The sequence below is a fragment of the Talpa europaea genome, assembly GCF_964194135.1.
Source record: "Talpa europaea genome assembly, chromosome: 9".
NCBI lineage: Eukaryota > Metazoa > Chordata > Mammalia > Eulipotyphla > Talpidae > Talpa > Talpa europaea.
The window spans coordinates 26192213-26211791 of record NC_140076.1 but is presented as its reverse complement, the minus strand read 5'-3'; the positions used below and the strand labels follow the sequence as shown (position 1 = coordinate 26211791).

The 19579-nt window shown below is 54.8% G+C and overlaps 1 protein-coding gene across 1 annotated transcript; it reads left to right on the top strand.

Annotated features, from left to right (window-relative positions):
• Nucleotides 1–3427: 3427 nt before the first annotated feature.
• On the top strand, nt 3428–18837 carry SLC2A1 (solute carrier family 2 member 1; the record flags this gene model as incomplete). The annotated part of the gene is made up of 9 exons (XM_084242035.1): nt 3428–3517; nt 14626–14786; nt 14936–15176; nt 15746–15908; nt 15998–16185; nt 16332–16436; nt 16810–16911; nt 18062–18265; nt 18637–18837. Exons 1-9 carry the CDS (start codon nt 3443–3445, stop codon nt 18835–18837), a joined length of 1440 nt encoding a protein of 479 aa, XP_084098161.1. The 5' UTR covers nt 3428–3442.
• Between the last annotated feature and the right edge of the window lie 742 nt (nt 18838–19579).

Sequence of the window (19579 nt, the reverse complement as noted above, 5' to 3'; positions counted from 1 at the left end):
TCAGTTGGCCCATAAATATATGCTGCGTGAAAGGACTTCCATCACTGTGTGTCAGCTCCAGACACGGGCTCATGGGATAGGTACCATGTTGGCTCAGTTGAGGGTGACTTCCCATCCTTTACTGCTTCGGCAAGCCCTTGTGGAGTGAACCCTGCCGGATTCCACAATGAATAGGTTGACTGCAGCCCTCTAGGGAAGGAGCTTCCTGTGTGAGGAAACTGAGGCTATAGGCAGGGCCACCGCGCCTCCCAGCTCCAGGTAAAGGGGAGCAGCTCCTGTCCTTCAACCCCCAACTCCTGATTCCCAAGTCCAAGTCCTGCAATGATGGAGTGTAGTGATAGGGGTAGGTGGGAGTGCAGATACGTGACTGGTCTTGGTGCCACCATACACCCCCCCTGCATCTGGCATCCATCACACTGAGCACCCGTTTATCTGGCCAGATGGGCCCCCATCCATTCCACTGCAGGTGGTGTTCTCTCTACCCTATGCATTCTTACTACTCCTCCCCACCGGGCAGGCTCCCCTGAAGTCCTTCCAACTCCCTTGTCACCGCCTGGCACAATTAGATGCCTCTCCTTCCAGGGGTCCCACGTGGCTTCTCTCACCCTCCCACCCCCCATTGAAGCTCAGACCACATGAGTCTCCCCACTGGACTTGTTCCGTGATGTCAGAACTGGGGCTTGTTTCATCTGGGGCCCAGTGTATGGGTTACCGATGCAGTGGGTCCTGATGCAGCAACTTGCTCAGGTAGAAGTGGATACAGCCCAGTGCGTGGGGTCAGCAGGGTTTCTAGAGCAGAGTTTGACCTCTTGCCCTGCCCATAGCAAAATCCAGGAATGGGAGTTGTCCTTGATCACAGCAGCCCCCACTCCCAGGAGGCTCCAGCTGCTCAGCAAGGGCCCCCTGCTGTCTCAACCTGGGAGATTTCTGGAACATCGGAGCCAGACTGAAAGCAGGACCTGTAATAGTAGTACTTACCTCTCTCGGCCTTTCCGCAGTGGCCAGGATTTCCACCAGATTCAAGGATTGTCTATATTATTTTTCATTTTATTTAAATTGCTTTGTTCTAAGTCATATGAAACCACAGGGCTTGTAAAAAGTTTTTCTTTTCAAATAGATGATACAGTCACATGATTCAAAATTCAAAAGTGTGGAAAAGGGTATTAAAATGAACAGTGTGCCTTCCACTCTGTAGCCACCCACATCCCGGGGACAACATTGCCTGTCTGGTGCTTTCTTTTCTTTTCTTTTTTTTAAAGATTTATTTATACATACAAGAACTGGGGTGTAGGCCAGAAGTGCGGGGGTTGAGAGGATTCACCAGAGACAGAGTGGGGAGCAGAACAGCCAAATTGATGGAAATACACTGCTGAGGGGAGCAGTGGGAGAGACAGGAGAGGGTCTGCTGTGCCATGTGGGTAGCTCCCTGGCAGGGGATCCAACTCATGAGGCGCAGTGGCTGGTGACAGCTTGAAAGCGCTGAGACTTTAACTCCTGTGCCACCGGGAAGGCCCAGGTGCTTTCTTTGAAGTTCATGGATGCATATACATTGCCCTCCCCACCCCAGTCACACACAACACACACTGCTCAGGAGCTCGCTTTTTACTTAATAGAATTTGGAGAATTTCCCAAAGCATTACATAAAGAGCCTTCTCTTTGATGCATTCCATTATCTAGCTATGCCACATTTAATTAAATCATAGCTTGTCTAGCCTGTGCTAGAAGACTATGTATTGTTCATATTCTCAACAACCCAAAGACCACCCCGAGCTAGCACAGGAGACTCATCAGGCAGAAGGCCCCGTGGTGGGGTGGGGGAGCCCAGCAGCCGCCGTAGAGCTCCTGTCGATCAATGGCTTTAGTGACATCTTCCCTATCCGGTGGTCCCTGTGAGCTGGGCTTGCCTGCTGGCGCTGGTCATCCAGGTGCTCACCACCCACTCGGCTGCAGCCCTGGGTCCAGAGGCTCCGTAGGGAGTTGAGAGAAGGGAGGCACAGGTGGGCATGTTTTTGAGCTTGGCGGTGAAGGACAGGGTTTAAAGGGGAGCAGCCCCACGTGCAGGGATGAATGCCCAGTTTGGCCAGGAGGGGCTAGGTGGCTGGGTGGGACCCAGCACTCCCCTGGGGCTCCTTCCTCTTTCTCAGCCTGCGATGTAAGAACCCTGGCTTTTGCAACTGCTGGCCTGCCGGCTGCTTGAGAATGAAAAGGCCATATTCAGAACATGCCTGATTAACAGCAAAGCCCAGTGCAGTCTTGAGGATCTTCGAGTCAGGGCAGCTTCTGGGTTCTATGGGGAAAGCGAGACCCGCAGCAAGGCCAGACCTCTCTCCCGTGTCCAGCCCCTGCGGGTGCCATGAGCCCTGTTGTTTCTTTGGCCTCCCTCCCTAGTGCCTTTCTTTCACAACCAGGTAAGGGCCTGCTGTTGTCACATTTCTTGGCTTCTTCATTTTCAAAGTCAGAAAATGTCCTCTCTTCCTCCCTTGCTCACACAGGGGCCTCCTGCCTGCTGGCCTCCTCTTTTCTGCCTGCTGCCTTCATGCCCTTGGCTTCCAGGGCCCTTTCCCCCCAACCCCCCAGCCCCTTTCCTATTGGAAGCAGCTTGGCCCAACTCTTACTCGCCCTGTGTGGTGTACTTTTCCAGAACACATTCCTGGCTGGTCTGTCACCTGTGCCCAAATAACCCTGGGAAGCTCGTGGTCTGGGGTGGTCACCGTGAAGGATGGGGTGGGAGTCAGAGGCCCCAAGCTCTGCAGTCTGTCTCTGCTGTAGACCTCGAAGTGAGCTGGAACTCATGTCTGCCTCCCAGCCTCAGATGCCTCCCTGTGAGGAGAGGGAGGGGACAAAGGAGGGCAAGACCACATCTCCAGTGCCTGCAAATGGGGGGCCGGGAAGGAGTGCAGAAGGGTGACTTAGCACACCAGAATTCAGAGCAAGTGGGCAGATGCACTGGAATTAGGAGCCAGCACCCCAAATCCAGGGTGCCCCCCCCCCTGATTTCTGCTGCTTCTCCCACATAATTTAAGCTTCCCTTGCATAGGGGGATTGGTTCCTAGACCCCTCTAATCAGAGAACCCGGAGCCGCCTGGACCCCAGGCAGGGCCCCACCAGGGGAGTGAGACCCCAGAGAATGCCAAGATCTGTTCCCTCTAGCCCCAACCTGGGTGCAAAGAGAAAGAGAAGACCCCAGTTACCCTCTCTCCCCAGGAAGGAGTCCGGCCAGCCCAGTGTTTAGAAGTCAGCAGGGCTGGTTCGGTCACCTGAGGTCAGGAAGTGGCCAGGTTTCCTGGGAGAAGGACTGGTATGGTGCCAGGAGTCGCACGAGATAACTGAACAAGGGGACCTGCCAGCCCAGGTTCTGCCAGGGCTGGCAGGTAACCTGGGCCCAGACATGCCTGTAACCGTGTGGTTTCTTTCTCTGCAGAAGCTGACGGGCCGCCTCTTGATGGCCGTGGGAGGGGCAGTACTTGGCTCCCTGCAGTTTGGCTACAACACTGGGGTCATCAATGCCCCCCAGAAGGTGAGTGCCGTTCCTTCCTTGGCTTCTCGACATCAGCACACTTACCCTGTGTCTTGAAGGCAGGGTTATTTACTTCAGCTTAGTCATCTTGACCAACCTCTCACCCAACACTGATGTGTAATAGCCACAATTCCGCTCGGTAGAATGATGCTGCAGTGATGTGGCACCCAGGGGTGACAAAAAGCTTGCCTGGTGTTTATCTCACTTGCTTCTCTGAGGTAGGCAGGCAGCTTGCAGCCTCCAGTCCCATCCTGCAGGTGGGGAGAATGGTCACCCAGCCGACCAGAGATGGAACTGGTATCTAACACCAACCTGACTTGGGGTTCTCTCCTGCCAGGTGGTCCACGGGCCTGTGTTCATGCCCATTCCTTGTAAGGCGTCCTGTTCTGGGTTAAAATTGGTTCTTCTCCTGGCAGCCCTGTGCCAGTCAAAGCAAAAATGGCATCTTGCCCTAGGGAGCTGCAGGGGGTGGAGGACTGAGCTTACTTCATTCTCCCCACAATGCATCCCAGATCTGCCCTCACTTGTTCACCTGAATGTCAAGACTGGGAGGGACCCAGTGACCACCTCCACCCGGCCCGCCTGCCTTATGGAGGAGAGAGGAAGGGGGCAGGAAAGGGAATATAAAAGGCACTGCTCTCTTCCGGGCCTTTTGCATATGTTTGTGAGGTTGGGGGTGATTTCCATCGTATAGATCTGAAAACTGAGGTCCTGGGCAGATGAAATGATCCATGGGCTCAGAGTCATTCACAGCTAGTGAATGATGGAGTCTGAAACCAAGCTCTGTAGTTTCCACAATCTCAGGCTGTCTTGCTGACTAGCTACCTGGCCAGTTTAAAAGTCCCACCTTCCTGTGGAGCGCGAGGGGCATGCATGGTCCAGAAAGGTAAGGCTAGAGAGTGAGTGTGGCTGACTCCTGAGTAATCGGGGCCTGTTTTGGGGAGCTAGGCAATGTTGGGAGCCAGAGCTGGGCCTCCTCCAAATAGGCAGAGGGTGACTGTGAGGGCCACGCCCAAATCTGGGGAGCAGGTCACCAGGAAGGCTTGACCTGCTGAGTCACGATCAGCTGCAGAGGAGGTGACAGGATTTTTCCAGACTCATCTGAAATGGCTACCCTGGGCCTAGGCTTATAACAGCCCAAACCCTGCTTTTGCTGAGTGCTGTGAACAGCCCTACCAAGGTGCGTGCCTCGAGCTGGTGCCCTTAGGGAGCCAGACTTACAGATGGCAAGTCTGTACAGTCTTAGCACGAGGTCAGGTTCTCAGTTGCACACAGGTCCCCTGGACACTCCCAGGGTCTGTTCTAACTGGTCTGGGATACAGCTTGAGCACTGAGGTTTCAAAGTTCCCTAGGAGGTGCAGCCAAAGGTGAATCCTGCTGGACTGAGTGATGTCTTGACTGATCACCTAGTAAGTTTATGGTGGAAATGGAACTAAGGGTCAGGCCAGAGGAGGTGTTCTCCAGAAACGGAACAGATTTGGGGTGAGCAGGCGACCCACCTGCAAAGGTAGGAATAAAATACCTAGAGGCAAGACGCCTGGTGTGCCACTGGTGTAGGCAGGGAGGCCACAAGGTAAGCCAGAGCCTGGCCACGTAGGGCCTTGTGAATAGATTTTATCTGGGAAACATCCAGTCCCCCTGCATGTCATGACACAACCAAATGGAGTGTAGGCTCCAACCCAAGGCCAAGTTGGGGAGGATAGACATCACATGAGGACAATAGGAACACATTGGAGAGGACAAGTGGGATCAGATTTGCATTTTAGGGAAATGATTCAGGCAGCTGGTACAGTGGGGTGGGCCTGAGAATGAGAGACAAGAGACCAGGAAACTAGTGAGAAAGCTGCTTGCAATAGGGTAGAAAACAATAGGAAGAATGGGCAGCATTTGATTATGGGTTCAGTGTGTGGGTAGGAGAGTAGGGTTTAAAAATATCTCCCAGGGGCCTCCCCGGTGGCGCAGCGGTTGAGCGTTGGGCTGTGAAGCTGCCCGTGGCCTCTGCGGCGCCGGTTCAATCCCCGGCTGCTCCCCGCCCACCGGAGGAGGGTCCCACATGGCGCGCAGACCTCTCCTGCCGCCCGCTGCTCCCCTCAGCAGTGGACTTCGGTCCTTCTGCCTGCTCTGCTCCCCGCTCTGGCTCTGGTGAATTCTCTCGCCCTCCCGGGCTTCTGACTGTACCCAGTGCTTGTATAAACAAAACAAACAAACAAACAAATAAATAAATAAAACATGCCTCTATTAAAAAAAAAAAATATCTCCCAGGTTCTGGCTTGGGGCCATGGGTTGTGGAGGAGCAGCAGGTATGGGAGGAGCTGATAGGTGGCAGGGGCAGGAACTGAGATTTGGTGTGACATATGCAAACATGCACAGGAAGCCCCTGGATGTGGGGGTCTGTTTCCCAGGAGGCTCGTCAGCTGGCGAAAGTCACTGGTCTCCAAATGGCAGCAGAGAAAGATCTCCTGGAGAGTCTATGGAGTCACAAGAGAAGTTTAGGGTCAAGCCCCAGAGAATATCCCCAGTGATAGAAGAGGATCCTAAGAAGGGAAAGAGCGGGCACCTCTAAACCAGGAGATGAGATTTTGACAAGACAGGGAGACTGGGTGCACCTGAGGGCAGGTTTGTTCATGGCCATGGCCTTAGTGGTACCTGTCCATCATGGTACCTAGTGGGTGGAGGAAGGGCGTGAGGAATGCTGTCAGGTGCCCACAAGGTCTCCCTGGACAAACAGCCACCTCTTTTTGAAGGCGAGAGATCTGATGGAAGCCTGTGGTGGAACAGGGGCAGAGGGGGTTGCTGCTGGGTAGAGTCATATGGGTAGATGTCTCCTTCCAGCGAGTTGGACCTGGCAGTGTAGACACAGCCCCTCCAAGAGCCATGGGAGGCACAATGGTGACGGAGGGGAATTTTTTTCCTTTTTTTTTTTTTTTTTTTAAAGATTTATATATACAAGAACTAGGGTACAGGTCAGAGGCACAGGAGGGTGAGAGAATTCACCAGAGACAGAGCTGGGAGCAGAACAGGCAGATTGACTGCAAACACTGCTGAGAAGAGCAGCAGGCGAGACAGGAGAGGTCTGCCACACCATGTGGGTATCTCCCTGGCCGGCCAGGACTCGAACTCATGCTACAGAGGCTGTGGACAGCTTCATAGTGCTGCGCTCAACCCGCTGTGCCACTGGAGAGGCCCTCCTTTTTTTTTTTTTTTAAAGATTTATTTATTTATGCATATAAGAGCTGGGGCACAGGCCAGAGATGCAGGGGGGTGAGAGGATTCACTGGAGACAGAGTGGGGAACAGAACAGGCAGACTGCCTGAAATACACTGCTGAGGGGAGCAGCGGGTGAGACAGGAGAGGTCTGCTGCACCATGTGGCTTGTTCCCTGGCCGGGGATCTAACTCATGCTACAGTGGCTGCGGATAGCTTCATAGTGCTGTGTCTTAAACCCATGAGCCACCAGGGAGGCTCCTGGAGAGGAATTTTTTTAAATATGAAAACTTAATTTTTAAACATGTAGTAAGGAATCAACAGAGAAGGGGAGGGCAGGAAGGGGAGAGGCCCTCCAGGGGGCAGGTGGTGGTGGAACTGAGGCACAGGGCTTGCATCCAGCCAGGAGGGATGGAGATACTTCTGAGGTTGTGCTTGTAGACAAATCCTGGGTGAAGTTCTCCAATTCTGGAGCTTCCGGTCTAACCAGAAATAGGCGAAAGGTGAGAACTGCAATGGGGGCTGGGTGGAGCCCGCTGACCAACGCCTGGAGGCTGGAGCTCAGAGGACCCAGGTGAGCCTGAACTCACTCACCTGCAGGAGGAGCACTATGGTGCCACCTGTCCAAAGGTGACTTTGGAAATTTGAGGGCCAAAGCCAGGGACCAAGTGGCCAGAACTGACATCTCATACGTTGAAAGGTAGTGGCATTTCCCGGGCATGCACTCAGGCCCTCACTCTGTTTACTTCTGCACTTCACAAACCCTTCTCGCAAGCTGACTGGGAGTTTGCCAACCAGGAGCAGATTTGGAGTGAGCAACTTGATGTGTGAAGAGGGGTGACAGAGGAGGACCCAGAGGGAGCTGCCAGTGCCTCGGCACACTGACAGCCTGGGGAGACCCTGAAGGCGCTGTTCTGGGCAGGCACTACCATTCCATTCTGCCAACACTTCCCTCCAACAAGGACTGTGCCAGGCACCGTCCTGAACAGTGGGAGGGATCTGGCTGTGAACACAATGGGCACATCCTGGCCCTCGTGGAGCTGCCCAACCCAAGGTCTGAGCTGGGCCCTTCCCCACCCTCCAAAGACTCACCATCCAGAGGGGCAGAGGGCACCCCTGGTCAAAGAATCATTAACAGGGGGCTCTGGGTGCTGTGGGACAAAAGAGAAAGGAAGGAATAACGTTGGGGTAGGAGTGACGAGACAGGAGGAGCTTCTTGGCGTTGGCAGCGAGCTCGACCTAGAAGCGCCAGGCACTCCTCGGGAAGGAGGGGCAGGTATCCAGGCAGTGAGAACAGCCTGTGCGGCGATGTGGCTGCTCAGAGCCTCCCACTGGCATGGAATTGCCAGGCCCCGCCAGACACACTAACTCGTCTGCTCAGAGTACTCAGAGAAATTGCGCCGGCCTGGCCAGGCTGGCCTGCTCTTCGTAGGAATCCTGCCCCACCGAATGTAAAGAAAGATGCCAGTGCTCCTGTTAATTACCAGAAGAGGCTTGGTTTCCACTATAAAACAGCCCCAGAGGGCTTCCTCCTGGAAGTAGTTATTTAATCATCACTAAATGTTTACAAAGCACCTCCCCATAAATTATCTCCTCACAGTAACCCTGCAGTGGGTGGAGCTGAGAATAATTCCCCCTCTACTGAAGGAGGAAATCAAGGTAGACGCCAGGCCCTTCCCCGCCCTCATTGTGTGCGTCATGACATTCATCCCTGTGACGTCCATCCTGGACTGTGACTGGACATTGCTGGTCCTTAAAGTCTCCCAGGGGAAGAGGAGGGGGAGATGAATCGGGCCACAGAAAGAGCCTAGTGAGTGAACAGAGGCATCCTCAGCCCTAAACTGGGTGGGTCTGAGAACTGCCTCTTCCCTCCCCAAACGACTGAGTTGCCAACCGAGATGACTAAAGGCCATGCGTTCCTGGCCAAGGGACAGTGTCAGGCATGCCTGAGTATGAGGCATCCTCAGAAACCAGACAGTTTGGGCTGGACGGGGCCTGATGGTCCGTTGGCTCCTTATTTGACAGAGAAGGAACTTGGACTGGAGAGGAGGCAAGATCTGCCCAAGACAGGCCCAGCGTGCTGAGCAAAATTACTGGAGGCAACATCCACCTCCCTGGAGCTGAGCTGTGCTCTCCTGACCCAAACGTTTCTGGGTCCTCTCTTCCCTTCTCCTGTCTCCATAATACAAACCTCACAGCCTACAGCTCACTCACCATGTGCCAGGCGCTGCCGGTTATTCCTGACAGTAACTCCATTAGGCACTCTAGTCCCTGTTTTATAAAAAACTAGGGCACAGAGATGTTAAGTGGTTAAACCAAGGACACACAGCTAGAAAGTGCTGGAGCTGGGATTTGCTGCAGTGAGTGTCCTTGACCACCATAAAAGGAATGACAGTTACACTATACAGTCAGATGGGTACCTAGACACCCTTTTACACACTTGCAGCTGCTACCCGGCTGGTTGTTCCTGCTCTGACTTCCAAGTGAGTCAAGCTCAGTCATGTACAGACATCTCAACAATTTCCCCACACAGTTGCACAATTGCTTACAGCATTACAACCCTGTCACAGCTACGTCATGTCTTAAGCCCCTCAGACTTTTGGCTTGTTTGCCAAACAGCAGCCACTCTCTCTACCCCTGTGCTGTGCAGCAGTGATACCATGGATCTGGCTGTGCTCGTGTGGAATGTGGTCTAGGAGGAGCGCACAGTGTCCTTTCTCAGGACAGTCGTGGAAATGTGGACCCTGCCCGCTGGAGGCCCGAGGCACCCCGCCTGCAAGCAGGACAGCCAAAAATGTCTGTGGACATTGCTGAAGTCCTCTAGGGACTTAATGGCCCCTTTTGAGGAAGAGACTAGTTTCTCAGGAAGACTTCTCATGGAGTGCCCTTGCATTCTTTGAAAGGCCATTAGCAGAGAGAAGGCAAAGTGCCAGGAAAGTGAAAGTGTGAGGTATGGGGTGTCCAGATCATACAGGGAGTTTTGCTGTGTCTGGTCATGTTGTGGATGGAGGAGACACTTCCTCCAGAGGGCAGTAGGGACGCACAAAAGGCTGAGCAGGGTCCACCTCAGGGGGTGAAGGTCTTGCTGCAGGAGAGACCCAGGAGGCCAGAGCCCGGAGGAGGCTGGGTCGGGAGATAGGAGAGGCAACCCGAGATAGGAGAGGCAACCCGGGTGGTCCGATCCTCTACTGCCGGGTGGGAGCCCAGCTTCTATCTCCATCTGCTGTCTGGGCCTCTTCCTGCAGGCCACGGGGAGAGGCCCCTGGGGACACAGCAGGCGGGGCTATCTGTCCAGCCACACCTGTAGCATTGACTCCCAGCTGACCTTGGGGTGTGACTGAGAGATGATGCCATGGAGACATAAGCCCTGGACTGAATTGGAGGGCAACCCCAGATTGGGGGAGGAAATATAGGGGGGAAGGGAAGGCGTGGAACAGGAAACAGGGGTCAGGGCCAGGCAGAGACTGACCTGACAAGCTGACCCGTTCCTCCTCCTAGCTGGAGCACAGAGCTTGGCTGGCTGTTTAATTCCTTTCATCCCCATCTAGGAGAAAGGAGGACTTGCTCCTCAGGGTGATCTAGAAGACCCAGGCTTTCCCGGGTAGAACAATGTCTAAGGGAAGAATGGTGAGACCAACCAGTAGTCCAGAATTCTAGATCAAGAGCTGCCAGGAGGGTCAAAGCCAATGAGCTAAGAGTAGTTTTTACATTTTCAAAGAGTTGGGGGAAAAAGGAGAAAAATAAGCAACAAAAAATAAGTGTGTGGTCAGCAGACCCTAATATTTTTTTATCTAGTCTTTATAAAATGTTCAGCAATCCCTGCTCTAAGCTTTGACTTATATGCGCCTCACTGATAAGGGAGTCACCGCCTATAAAGTGGTAATGTCATCCTCTGAACCCTAAAAATCTCTTCTTTCCCTTTAGCTGAAGCCACAGCTGTCGGCCTGTGGATCCCCTCTGCCCAGGGCAGAAAGGCAGGCTCTGAAGAGCAGGGTCTGAGGCAGGCCCGTGGTCTGCAGGCTCTTTTTTTTTTCCCTCTTAAGCTCCTTAGGCGAATGCTTTGTACTCTGGCAGTTTTGAAATGGAAAATCCTGTCCCTCATGCTCCTTATAGGTGGTAGGTGGTGGCTTCTCTCCTTGGGAGACTGACTGAGTAGTGGCTTGTGCCTCTGGCAGGCAGTGTGCTCAGCCTCAAGCCCAGGCTCACACCCAGGGCCCCACACAGACATCACTGGGACACCGGAAGTCAGGACTTCCTCTGCTGGCGGGCAGACATGTGGTCCTTCACCCACAGCTGCCTCCAGAGGGGTAAGGAGGGGGTGTTTCTAAGAAGTCAGATATGATACCAGCTTCCCCCTACCTGCACCCCAGGAGAACTGCTGGCTGAGGGTATAGCTTTTTACTAGAAGGTGTCCGGTCCAAGGAGACTGCCCAAAGCCAGCCTGCTTCTCCAAGCTGGCCCCCACGGTGCTGCCAAGGGGGCCCCGCCCATCAGGTACAATGAGTGGGTGATTGGACAGAAATCTCTAATATGCCCCTCAACACCACCCCCTCTCCCCCCTTAGCACCCTAACAGGGCCCTCCGTTCTCCCCAGCAGGCATGCGCTCACAGGGACCCCGGGCAGTGGGAGGTTGGGAATGAGTGGGAAGGGAGCCGAGGCCGGCAGACGGCTGGGTTTGGTGCATGTGACATGTAGGACTCCTGCTGCTCTGCTGGAGGGTGATTATGGGGAGCGGGATCTGGCTTGGGTGGAGTGGGGGGTCAGGAGCAGAATCCAGGTAAGACTAGGCAGGTGCTGCTTGGGTGGAGAGTGGGAGAAACAAAACAGAATCTGGTGACTGACTGGATGGGGGGCAGTGGCTGGCTTGTGAGGACAGATGAGCACAGAAGAGCCACGTGCCAGGCCTTGCCATGGAGACAAGGGTCTTTGGCTCCTGTTAGGGGAGTAGTAAGTAGGCTCTTCCCTTAGAGGTGCCTGCACACCGCTCGGTTGGATGCTAAGGGCCATGAGTGAATAGAAGAGGTGACCCCAGAACTTCTCCCCAGGGGGAGGCTTCCTCTGACTCTACATGACTTCCCTGGGCAAAGGGCCAGCTTTGAGCCCCTACTGAACATAGGTCCACGGGGGAACAGACATTGAGGCCCCCACACAAACAGCAGGAAAGGAGATGAAGCATTGCTTCTTTTCCAGAACTCTCCAGCTCCAGATCAAGAGGCAGGAGCCCCCAGGGCAGCCTTAGCTTCACCAGGAAATGCTGCGGGGAGGTGGGAGGATGAGCCTGGGGCGATGGAGAAGGTAAAGGGTAGAGGGGCTGGTTACTCCTCCTACAACCCCCTACAGCGATCTGAACAGCAGACGGACTGAGGCACAGGAGCTGGCCCTGGACAAGGTCTGGTCCATCTCTGACCTGTGTACCACAGGCGGTGGGGGCTCTGGTGATGCTCCACGTACACACAGTCCTCTTATCAGCTGCGCCCATCTCCAGCCAGCCCCAGGAGGGGAAACGTCAGCCTCACGCCCCTTATGCAGCTCACTCATTCTTAGCACACAATCTCAAGTAAATTCGTAAAACTGACGGCTGGGCAGCATTTAAACTGGTGATGTGGACAAACCTCTGAGACAGAGTGGGACAACCCTGAGAACCATAGATTGCAAATATGTAAACACCATCTGGACAAATAGCTCTCTCTGCCCCTGTAGGAAGCACCTGGGACACCAGTGCCCTGGGGCCCTGCTCCTGGGTCTGATTACGTTGGGCAGCAAAGTGAGAGTGGTGGGACAGGGAAGATTTCCACCCGATGGTGGGTCAGAAAAGTCTGGGCCATCAGAGGGGGAGAGTCCCTTATCTGGACAGCCCCTTATCTGGGACAGCTTGTTCTCTGCAGAGCTTGATAAATGAAGCATTGCTGTTCCCAACCAGTCGTCCTGTGGAGTTGGTTTTGTCCCCTGAAGAACACAAGCACTTTGTGTCTTGTTTTGTTCAGATCTTCCTTCTCTCTGCCCCCAGCAGAAGCCAGGGCTTCCCAGAGGAGGACCTAAGGCCCCTTTCTTCACTGACCCTTCCACTCACCCACCCTGGCACTGGCTCTGGGACAGGCCCATCTGTGAGCTGCTGGGGTCCCCGCCCTCAGGGAGGACAGTCTACTGGGGGGCCTCAGCAGGTTTCAGGTGGTGAGGCAGGGTGGGCTCCAGGCAGGTACCTGGAACGGTGGCCAGCAAAGGCAAAAGCTGGTGGCAGGTGGAGTGGTTGAACGGCTAACTGCAAGGACCTTGATTTTAGATTAGGGGATAAGGCTTGGTTAGACTTAGTCAGTAATGGTCTGCACTGCCCCCAGGTTAGAACTGGAACATAGCGGGGTGATTTTAGGGTCCCTTGGCTCAGCGATGGTGCCAGGCACTGTCAGCGCTCTACGTATGTTTTACTGTTTCCCTGCAGCACTGTGAGGTAGGTCTTGCTAACGTCACACTGGAGATGAGTTAGCTTGCTCTCAGTCACACTGGAGATAAGGGATAAAGCTGGGAACTGGACATGGTTGTGTCCACATTCAGAACCCAGGTTCCTAACCCCTGCGCGCTCTGGCTTCCCTGGGACAGACTATCAGATCATGAGGGCTGCCTCCTCCTTCAACCTCGGGAGGCTGACCTCTGTCAGGGACAGACCAGAATGGGTCATGTCAGTAGGACAGGAGAAAGGTGGTTAGAAATCAAGGGTGTACCGCCACTATGGGCCCAGGTCGAGCCCACTCAGTGGGCATTCCTGGGACCGTGGGCCTTGGTTTCCCCTTTGGCAATTGTGGCCACCCACAGCCTTCTCTTCTGCATAATCCCTGAGACTTGGGAGGTATAGGGTGGGCCAAGAGCAGTGCTAAGGGGGCTGAACAGAGACTGCACCACTGCCGTGCATGCATCCACCTGCCACGTTGCAAGATGGCCTGCAGAATGGGTGGGTTTGGATGGGGTCCAGTTTGAGCTGGAGTTGATGAGGGGAGGAGGACATGCAAGCTTGTGACGGACTGAGGCCAGGTCGATTCAGATCAGAGGTGGTGGGGGAGGGAAGGAAAGAGGTGTGGAGAGAGATGGTGCCTACGCAGGAAGCTGTTCTGGGTACATCAGCCTCAACCCAGTCACACACGGCCAGGGGTGTGGCCAGTGCCATGGCACTGTGTGTGTGTGTTTGCCTGACAGCAGAATGAGTGGCATAGCAGAACCGGTGCTGCCTGCCTGCCACATACCTGGCATCAGGCCAGTGCTCGAACAGGTGTCTCTGGTTCCTGGAACTGCTTCCTTGTCCTCACCTTCCCTATACCTCCCCCTGGACACTTGGGAGAGGGGAAGAGGCTTTGGGTCTGTCAAGGTAGCACTCCCTGGCCAGCCATGAGGAGCTGGACCTGGAGGCATAAAGCAGCAGCGGGCAGGTCTGTGTGTGTCACAGCAGACCCTGAGTGCACATGGGCCCGCCCTGCCCTTCCTCTCAGGATCTTCAGAATGGCAGAACTTTCTGTCCACCTGCCTTTTCTTCCCCAGCAGCAGGAGTGGGATGGCTGGCAGCAGCAGGAGCTGGGACCTTTGGCACCATGAGTAGCAAAAGGACAAGGGGAAAGAAGCGTTTTCTTTCTCTGCCTGAACTTCCACCCGTGGTCATTTGCCACCATCCCAAAGATCCCGATACGCAAGTGAAACCACAGATGTCAGAAACAACAACTCGGGGAAGTGTGAGGGCCTGTGCCCTGGTTCTTCACCCGGGGAAACTGAGGCCCTGGAAAGGGGAGGGACTCAGCTTAAGAACCGGCCCTGCGCTGTGTCAGGGCTGGATGCCAGGCCCACTCCAGCATTCTGTAGTTATGTGCAGGGGGAAAGAGTGGCGGGTCCTGGCCAGGCCCCCTGAGCACCTCTCCCACTGCAGGTGATCGAGGAGTTCTACAACCAGACGTGGATCCACCGCTACGGGGAATGCATCTCAGCCACCACGCTCACCACGCTGTGGTCCCTCTCCGTGGCTATCTTCTCTGTCGGGGGCATGATTGGCTCCTTCTCCGTAGGCCTTTTTGTTAACCGCTTCGGCCGGTGAGCAGGAGAGGGGTCCTGACTCCTCTGAGGGAGCCCCGGGTGGGAGCAGGAGGTGGGGGAGACGTACCTGCCCATTTCCTGTGCCTCAGCCTTTGGGGAGCTGGTGTGATCCCAGGACCTGCCTGACCTTTGCCCCCCAATTCCAGGCGGAACTCGATGTTGATGATGAACCTGCTGGCCTTCGTGTCCGCTGTGCTCATGGGCTTCTCAAAACTGGGCAAGTCCTTCGAGATGCTGATCCTGGGCCGCTTCATCATTGGCGTGTACTGTGGCCTGACCACGGGCTTTGTGCCCATGTACGTGGGGGAGGTGTCCCCCACGGCCCTCCGAGGAGCCCTGGGCACTCTGCACCAGCTCGGCATTGTCGTTGGCATCCTCATCGCCCAGGTAAGGGTCTGTCTGGCTCTGCCCTCAACCTTCCACAGCCCTGCCGAGGACGGCCTCGAGGTACATGTTCTAGGCACAGCGCCCAGAGAACACACCACCACTTACAGCTCTCCCAGGGCCTCTCTGGGTGGGGAGCAAATCCAGCTGACTTGACCCTTCTCATCCCAGCTCGCTGGATCTGCGTGCTTTCTCCTCACCCCAGGGACCCAACCACGGGGAAGCCCACTGTTTCCATAACATGCCAGACTCTCCTGCCTCCAGCCTTTATATAACCACCCTCCAGAAAGCCTCCCTTCCCCGTGCGTGAGTGTCCTGTGATACAACAGCAGCTCCACGCTCTGGGTCTGGCACACGTCCTCCCACTAATGATGTGAGGTAGGGCCTCCTTTCCCTACATGACAGATGAACAAACCGAGGTTCAGTGAGGTTGAGCCTCCAAAATTGGAGTCCTCCCCCTAAAGCAGCAGCTCACGTTAAGCCAGTGCAGGCCATGGGGTGCTTGGAGTGGGCCCGGAGCCGGCCCAGGGGCAGGGCACTCACAGCCATTTGCTCCACTCTGCTTCCCCCAGGTGTTCGGCCTGGACTCCATCATGGGCAACAAGGAGCTGTGGCCCCTGCTGCTGAGCATCATCTTCATCCCAGCCCTGCTGCAGTGCATCCTGCTGCCCCTCTGCCCCGAGAGCCCCCGCTTCCTGCTCATCAACCGCAACGAGGAGAACCGGGCCAAGAGCGGTACGGGCAGGGCCTGCCCTCCTCCCTACCCCCTGGCCCTGGCCCTCTCCGCTCTGAGTCACCCCCACCTACCCTCCGGTCCCCACCAGTGTTGAAGAAACTGCGTGGGACGTCAGATGTCACCCGCGACCTGCAGGAGATGAAGGAAGAGAGTCGGCAGATGATGCGGGAGAAGAAGGTCACGATCCTGGAGCTGTTCCGCTCTCCCGCCTACCGCCAGCCCATCCTCATCGCCATGGTGCTACAGCTGTCCCAGCAGCTGTCGGGCATCAACGCTGTGAGTGCGCCTCACCCACCCTTTCCTCCGGCCCCAAACCCTGTGGTCAAATGTGTGCTGTGAACAGGTCCCCCGCACCCACCAGGACAGAGGCTAGGGACAGGCCACAGCGCCTAGCCAAGCCCCAACTACTGCTCTGTCCATAGGTTTTCTATTACTCTACGAGCATCTTCGAGAAGGCGGGGGTGGAGCAGCCCGTGTATGCCACCATCGGCTCCGGCGTGGTCAACACAGCCTTCACCGTCGTGTCGGTGAGTCCAGCTCAGGGCCTCTTGACTGAAGGGCAGCACTCACTGTGAGCCAGGTGTGCCACCTGCTCCATAAGTGCCATCTCATTCAGCCTCACAACTCGTCAGATTCATTACTCTGTCAAGCAGCTGATGACACCGTTGGTCCAAGTGCAGCAGCTCATCCAAGGTCACAGCCTGGATGCTCAGCTGTCTGGCTCTGGGGCCAGCTCTCTCCCCCTCACTCCCTGTGTGACCCCAGGGAGGAGGCGGTACTGTCTTCCTCTTCGTATCTGCAGCGCTTCTGGCTTTCCCAGCTCTTGGGGTGAGCCTCCGGGTGGCAGGGGTGGTCAGAGGGGCACAGGCGGGGTGGCACTGACACTTTCTCTGCCCACAGCTATTTGTGGTGGAACGAGCTGGCCGGCGGACTCTGCACCTCATCGGCCTGGCTGGCATGGCGGGCTGTGCTGTGCTCATGACCATCGCCCTGGCACTGCTGGTGAGTTGCCATGCTCTGGGGCAAGGCACAGAAGGTGGGTGGTAAGTCACATGGAATTCGAATACCAAAGTGCTTGGCCAGCAACACTCAGAGTTCAGGGTGGGGTGGGAGGGGGCTGCTCTCTTTCTAGTTCTGACCCCTACCCTCCCTTGCTTGGGCCTGGCTAGACCTTCTGGCTCCTTCTATCCTACTTATATCCTGGTTCCACCCTGCTTGGTACTTTCAGAACATACCACCTCTGGCCCAGATGCCAATTCCCCTCTCCCTAGGGACTCACTCTGCCCAATAATAAGTCTTTCAAAGTCTTCACCTGTGGCCTCAATTCATCTTCAGAACAGTCTTAAAAGTGCTGTCCTTGCCACCAGAGGCATGGAAAATGCTTTATCTCACTTAACGTGCTCAGGAATTGCAGGTGTGGCTCATTATTCCCACTTCCCAGTTAAGGACACCAGCGTCAGTGAGGTTGTAAGGCTTCAGATAAGGGACGAAGGCAGGAATTGGCCTCAGGTCTGCTGGCCCCAGCCTATGATTATAACCCCTGTGGTAAACTGTGCTAGCACGTCACGGGAAGGGCCACTCACCTGTGCCACCTCTGGCAAGGAAAGCAGCAGTGCTTCATTTTACAGCTGAACCAAGTCTAGACAGTTCGGTGACTGCTGAGAGACCTGGCACACAGCCAGTGATAAGCAAGTGACAATTTGAGATGTGAAAAGCAAAGTCACAGCTTATTCGAAAGCCTTCTTAAACGGAATGATTATATATAGACCCACATGTTGGGGGTCTACTCTAAGTGGCCCTCTTGTGGGAATGTTCTTTGATAGCTTCCTGCCTTGGGTGGACTAAGCCACAGCCAGATCCAGGGGCTCCTAGAGACTCCCCACCCACCTCCCGCATGCACACTACATGACCACACCGAGGGTAGACTCGAGCTCTCAGCCAGCCTGCGGGACTTAAGTCGTTTTGTTCAGATGAGGGAACAAGTCAACATGGAGTACCTGAATCAGGCAGCAGATACAGGATGAGCCCTGGGTCTCCTGCCTTTCAGCCCAGAGCTCTCAACCCTGCCCTGGCTTCTGCTGCAGTTTCTCTTTCCTGAGGCTCCATCACAGCCCACTCTTAACCCCCCTCCCTTCTCTCTCGTTGTCAACAGGAACAGCTGCCCTGGATGTCCTATCTGAGCATCGTGGCCATCTTTGGTTTTGTGGCCTTCTTTGAAGTTGGCCCTGGCCCAATCCCATGGTTCATTGTAGCTGAACTCTTCAGCCAGGGGCCGCGCCCAGCTGCTATTGCTGTTGCTGGCTTCTCCAACTGGACTTCAAATTTCATTGTGGGCATGTGCTTCCAGTATGTGGAGGTGAGAACCCCAGTGTCTCCGCACTCACTGTTAGCCTTGGTGCAGGAGCCCTGCATGCGTGCCAAGTGCTATCCCACCTGTTTTCAGTGGAATCATGCTAAGGAGGAAACCGAGGCTCAGGTGCCTAGGTCACAATGCTAAGAACCCTGGCTTTCGTTAGCTTTGAGTTATCCCTTACTCTGTGTGGCAGCAGGAACTTGCTCCTGAGAGCCCATTACTTGTCAGGTTTAGGTGGAGCCTCATTTACTTATCCCAGAATTGCTGGTTTATAGGTAGTGTTCCCTTTTTCCAGAGCAAAGGTAAAGTGATTCACCTAGGTCAACAGCCAGGATGTATGGTCAGCACTTCAAGTTTGTCTGTGTGTCTTTCAGCAACTGTGTGGCCCATATGTCTTCATCATCTTCACGGTGCTCCTAGTTCTGTTCTTCATCTTCACCTACTTCAAAGTTCCTGAGACTAAAGGCCGGACCTTTGATGAGATTGCTTCCGGCTTCCGGCAGGGGGGAGCCAACCAAAGTGACAAGACACCCGAGGAGCTGTTCCACCCCCTGGGGGCTGATTCCCAAGTGTGAGGCACCTCACACCGCCAGCCCAGCCTGCTCCCAGACTCAAGGATCCCATGGAGCACAAACAGCTGAAAGAGACTTCAAGACTTCCAAACTGACCGATCTCAGCGGAGCTGGGCCTGGGGCTCCTTTCTTCAGCCAGCAATGATGTCCAGATAATATTCAGGACTTTAATGGCTCCAGGATTTTAACAAAAGCAAGACTGTTGCTCAGCTCTATTTATACAAGCAACAGGTTTTATAATTTTTTTATTACTGATTTTATTATTTTTTTATCAGCCAGAGTTTTCTGTACCTACACCCCAGGCTTCACCCTGAATAGCTCAGTGCCTGAAGGGTGAAGACTAAGTCCTTCCTAGACATTTGCCTTCTTCACCAAGCTAATCTGTAGAACTGGACCTATGACCAAGGACACACTAATCGAACTATGAACTATGAGGCTTCTACCCCAAGGGGTGGATGTGGCCACTCTCTTCTGCAGGCCTGGATCTCCCCATATTAGAAGTCAGGCTTCATTAGGATTCGTCCATTCCCTTCCTGCCCAACCACTCAAATTAATCTTTCCTTGCCTGAGACCAGTTGGGAGCACTGGAGTGCAGGGAGGAGAAGGGAAGGATCAGATTGGGCTGCCAGGTTCTAGTCTCCTTTGCACTGAGACCCAGACGATCACCGTGAAAGGAGGGCCGTGGGAGGCTGAGAACTCACTGCTCAAGAAGACATGGACACTCCTGCCCTGCTGTGTACAGATG